Source organism: Oryzias melastigma, linkage group LG19 (assembly GCF_002922805.2).
Source record: "Oryzias melastigma strain HK-1 linkage group LG19, ASM292280v2, whole genome shotgun sequence".
NCBI lineage: Eukaryota > Metazoa > Chordata > Actinopteri > Beloniformes > Adrianichthyidae > Oryzias > Oryzias melastigma.
The window spans coordinates 13,731,175-13,736,338 of record NC_050530.1 but is presented as its reverse complement, the minus strand read 5'-3'; the positions used below and the strand labels follow the sequence as shown (position 1 = coordinate 13,736,338).

Sequence of the window (5,164 nt, the reverse complement as noted above, 5' to 3'; positions counted from 1 at the left end):
CCCACAAAAACAATTAAATTTGATTTAAGAAAAAATAAAGTAAGAGTCTGCTAATTAGAAGTAATAAACTGTATTTTTAAGAATTAATTTAATAGTTTTCTTAGCTTCTAAATAGATGTTTCAATTTTTCTATATTTTTAAATCTGTTTATTTGCTTTTAATTACTGACTGTTACTAAATATGTCACTCTAGTGCCCTCAAGTGGTTGATTTTGGCACTACATGTGATTCAGACAGAGGCTGATGGAAGAACATTAGATTCTAATTTTATTGATTTTATTGTAGCAGAGGTGGAGTGGGCAGCGTCTGATTTTAATGCCACACGGTAAACCCCACATTGCTCCTGGTGGTTATAGTTCGGCTCCATCAGTGTGTGACGTTCTAAAAAGGAACATAAAATCTGCACTTCACCATTTCTGTGTTTGCTTTCCTCTCCTAGACTCTTTAATTGCTTCCTGGGTTCCTCTGATGTCGCCATGGCAATGCAAGAAGCGCTTCGGAAACAGCTTCTCCAGCCACGGCACACTTTGTGCAGCCAGCCCTCCGGACACCAGCCTCCTGCGCGGCGACGGTTGCCAGGGCAACTCCGGAGGCGGGCTGGTGTGTCAGGACGAGTCGGGACGATGGGTTCTGACCGGGGTCGTCTCTGGAGGTTACGGCTGCGCTGACCCGTCCTCTCCCGCGCTGTACACGCGGGTCAGCCGCTTCAGGAGCTGGATGGACGAGGTCATCAACCCCGAGGAGAGGCGCCCCCACAGACAGAGCGGCCACACCAGCAACGACGAGGAGCAGCACGCCCACGGCAAACACTCCCAAATCAGCGGAGTCAAAGAGAAACACACGTTTGCGAAAAACATGCACATGCAGTACACAAAAGATGCAAACAAGCATGATGTGGTGTGACTCACTGATTGGTTTGATCGATTCATTCATTGGCTGCCAAGTGTGCCACCTGAGGAGAGAGGATGCTAAGAAAAAAAAGCCTCAATTAAAGCTTAGCTGTTGTGTTAACGTCCAGCAGTGTGGAGGACATGAAGAAAACTGCTGCAACTTTAGTGTATAGGAGATGTATTCATTCAATCAGGACTCAAACTGAAAAAACAAACCCAAATACAGCCCAGATTCAGCTTAAATCTTCAAGATCAAACAATAATTAAAGTTTGTAGTTTGGGGGAACTTTAAAAACCTTTTATTTAAATGACCGTCCGCCAGAAAGTGTTTCATGAATTTTGTATATTGTTCTTCTTCATCTCTTCAGGCAGACGTCTCAAACGTGATCTCTAAGTGCTGTAGTTGACAGAGGAACCACAAGTGAGCTGCTTCAGCAAACTCCGTCACGGTGCACTTCTAAGATTCAGAGACAACTAAAAAATCAGGAGAAAATTCGATTTCTTGGGTTAAATCATTAAAAATTAAAAATCCGCGCAAGTGAAGGTGTCGTGCAGTGATGGAGGAGCGTGCTGAAGCAGTGGCGTGGTCCCGCCAGCACAAACCTCTGCTCTCAAAGCCATCGGAAGCTCTTTTTTTGTACCGCTTTAGATAGACGCATAGCTAGCTGCTGACTCCTTTAGATAGTGTGTGTTCAAATATTAGCCAGTTGTGTGTCCTCTCTTTTAGTCTTGGGCGCGGGGATCCATCCAGAAGGTGGCGACCTTGCTCCATTTCCACAGGGAGGTGACCCAGTTCTTTTGATACTGATGCTGTGAGTGTGTAGATCTGTCCTGTGACCTGTGACCTGTAAGCTCCTCCTGCCTGTCGTTCCCAGCCCCGCCCTCCAGACGTCACGCTGTCCCGTGTAAACCCTGTAAATAAAGGAGGACTGATGGTGCGGAGGCCTTCAAGTGTATTGTGCTGAGTCATGATTAAAGCATTTACAACTCTCTCTTCGGCTTGGGTTTCTCTCCATTTGTTTCCAGCTTTGAGCTGCTGGAGGGTGGTGGTGTTCATGCTTTTATTTGCTGCAAGTAATTGAAAAGTAAATCTGCTTAGCTGCTGCTCTGGCTCACCCGTGAGTGCTGCTAATCGTTTTTGTTTCTGGGGATCAGGACGGCCCCTGGTCGGCCCGGATTGGCCTCTGCTGCTGTAGAAACGAACGCTTGCGACGAGTGTGATGAGGGAAGGCTTTTGGGGAAGCGGCTAATTATTCTGAACTTCAACTGGAAACTAATTTGTTTAAAAACAATTCAAATTTAAGGTGTTCCTGTTAGTTTGGACCATTTGCATCTCTTTTTGTGTGTTTTTTGTGGACAAACTGGTTGTTTTTTTTTTCAGAAAAAGTTGATACCAAAAGTAAATAGAGTTAGTTTGCACTTTTATTCAGATTGGACACATTTGATCCACTTAAAGTGAATTGAACACATTTTCAGTCTGAATACTCTCTTTTTTCTTCTTGGTGTTTTTGTCCAGTCTACATTTGATCGAAGAAATTACTGATCAGTATTTCTTTCACCTTCAGACCCCAAATGAAGCTCAAATACTGATACAAATAGATCAAACTAGTGTCGATATTGGGGTTCGACTAACTGTAACGTATCTTTGCTGACAGCCTCTGAACGTGCCGGCACGTCTGCTCCTATCATGGAACCCTCATTGCTTATCTCAAAAACCCAGATCCACAGCCTCCATCGTCTCCATAGATCAGAGATGAGCAGACGGTCTGACTCGTGGGCCACAAAGGGTCCTAAACTCTGACAGAAGGCCGGACCAGGAGCAGAAATGTGGAGTGTTTTGGTGATTCACCTCATTAGATGAAGATATAATGTGGAATCTGGACCAAAACATGCTTTAATGTGGATTGAAATGTATTTTAAAACAGAACATTTTGGAGTTTTTATTTAAAAAATGTGGTCTTGTTTCATACCAATAAGTTGAAATATAAATTTAGGGAAATGCTGCGTTCATGTGGCGTTGAAATGATGGGAATAATGACCATCCGACTCAGAAAACAAGACTGAGGATAAGGAATAATCTAAAACAATTAATAAAAAAATAGAAAAGAAATATAAACTTTCTTTTTCTTTCTTCTAGGTATACAAAAGAGTCAGAAAAGTAGGTCTTCGTATTTCTGTTCCCTTTCATTTCTCAGACAAAAGGTCCTTGGTAAAATCTGTAGTTTTAGAAATGAAAATAATAAAAGAAAAATAGTAATAAAACTACTTAAAAAACAATTTTTATCAGCATATTTACTGTGTTTGCATGTATGTGTTCCATTTAACCACTAAACTCTTCACTTGAACTATTTACATTAAATATAAGCATAAATCAGCTGTTACTTTTTCATTCTTTACACATAAAGATCAAGCAAAGAATGTGAAATCAGGAGGGAAAAATAATAAATATTTATGCTGCTTTTAAGTTTTAAGGATGCAAACAAACTAAAATAGCAAAAAAAATGTTATAAAAAAAGTTGATTAATTGGTGGTAAAAACATAATCAAGGCTGAAGATTTTCAGAGAATATCAATTAAATGTAGGTGAAATGGACAGAATCAGGAAACCATTTGGACCTCGACTGTGCATCTCGATGATCTCCATCTATGTAGATGTTTTCCAGCCAGAGAGGGTGATGTTTCTGCTTTAGAGAACAAAAACACGACATAAAACGAAGGCATCATTTCCAGGAAGTAACGCTGTGGTTTACATGATGTTTGCAGGCACGGCTTCCTGCAGCTGCGTCTCCTCCGTTGCCCGGAGGTGTTCAGCGCTCCTCTTCTATTTATGCGGCGACTGCAGCTTCTGATGAGCTCGCTTCTTCTGTCACAGGAGGCCACAGCAACACTGACCACCTAATCTCAGGGATGCTGGGCTAAAATCTGAACCACAAAGATGCAGCATTCCAAAAAAAATGAACAAGCAACAAAATGCATCAGACTTGAACCGCTTTGTCCTTAAAGAAAACAGCTTTAAAGGTCAAAAGATGAACTTGCAGGCAGGTGTGTGCTGCTCTCCCCTCTGAAAGGGAACCAGTGAGAGCTCATTTGGGTGATTATGAAGAAGCAATCAAGAGAAGATGGGAGGGTGCCAGAGCCTCTTGAGCAGGAAAATTAGCACAGTGCGGCAAAGATGTGCACAGCTAAAGAGGAACCCTTTCAGATCTGCAGGCTTTCAGACGTGAATGACGACTTCCCAGCAGTGAGGAGAAGGCAGAAACCAGCCCAATGTTTGGAGAAAAAGTTAATCAAAGTCATGAACAAAAAGTCTCAATAAAGTTTTGTAGAAAATAGAAAGGTGAGCAAAGAGAGGTGAACTCACTGGGGAGGTTTTACTTTCAGGAGCAGGTGGAGGGGGAAGACAGGGATGAATGGTTTCCAGTATCAAATGAACACAAAGGGCGTCCATTACTGCCACAGCTTTGTTCATCCCTAAAAAAAAGTCAGGGTAACAAAGTCACCACTAGTGCTGCCACAAACGATTATTTTAACGGTCAACTAATGACTGATTATTTTTTCAGATTAGTCAACTAATCGGGTCATGCGTAAAGTGAAGCACACATCTTAACCATCATTATCTTTACCTGCGATTACCTGCGATAATGCTAGTGTGAATGCTGTGAGCTGAATTTGGCAGCTGAAGATGCTGAAGCTGACAGCCACCAATAAATATAGTTAAATGCAAAATTAGCAAAAAAAAAAAAAACTGTAAAAAAAGCCCAAGTTAGCCAAAAACAGCTAGCATGTAGCTAGAATTTTAGCTAAAGTCCAAAACACCGTAAGCCCCCCCCAAATTAGCCAAAACAGCATGCAGCTGAAATAGCCAAACTCTACAATAGCCTAAAAAACAGAAAAAAAATCCTACATGAGCCAAAACAGCTAGCATGTAGCTGAAATATTAGAAAAGGTCTAACATAACCCCCCAAAAAACCTGAAAAAATCCTAAATTAGCCAAAACAGCTAACATGTAGCTGAAATATTAGCTAAACTCCAAAACAGCTTAAAAAAATAAAAAAATGCTAAATTAGCTAAAGCAGCTAGCATGCAACTAAAATAGCCAAGCTACAATAGCCTAAAAAAACAGAAAAAAATCCTAAATTAGCCAAAACAGCTAGCAAAACAATAGATAAAAATCACAAATTAGCTAAAACAGCTAGCATGTGGCTGAAATATTAGCCAAACTCTAAAATAGCCACACACACAAAATAAAACTGAAAAAATCCCAAATTAGCCAAAA

General features: G+C 41.1%; 1 protein-coding gene and 1 long non-coding RNA gene across 3 annotated transcripts in view; one reads left to right on the top strand and one right to left on the bottom strand.

The window, feature by feature from the left end:
- The window catches only part of si:ch73-127m5.1 (neurotrypsin), a 26,382-nt gene extending 24,501 nt beyond the window's left edge, over positions 1-1,881 (top strand). Inside the window, exon 14 of the mRNA XM_024284993.1 lies at positions 439-1,881. Within this exon, the coding sequence (XP_024140761.1) occupies positions 439-902 (464 nt within the window). The 3' untranslated portion in view covers positions 903-1,881. The remainder of the gene's footprint in view (positions 1-438) is intronic.
- LOC118600170 lies at positions 1,498-4,577 on the bottom strand. 2 transcript variants are annotated; one of them, XR_004949740.1, is made up of 2 exons: positions 4,522-4,577; positions 1,498-4,359 (listed from the first exon to the last, which is right to left on the bottom strand). It is a non-coding gene; the product is annotated as an uncharacterized LOC118600170 (long non-coding RNA). The 2 variants fall into 2 exon arrangements; XR_004949741.1 differs by having other exon boundaries at positions 4,512-4,560.
- Positions 4,578-5,164: the final 587 nt, after the last annotated feature.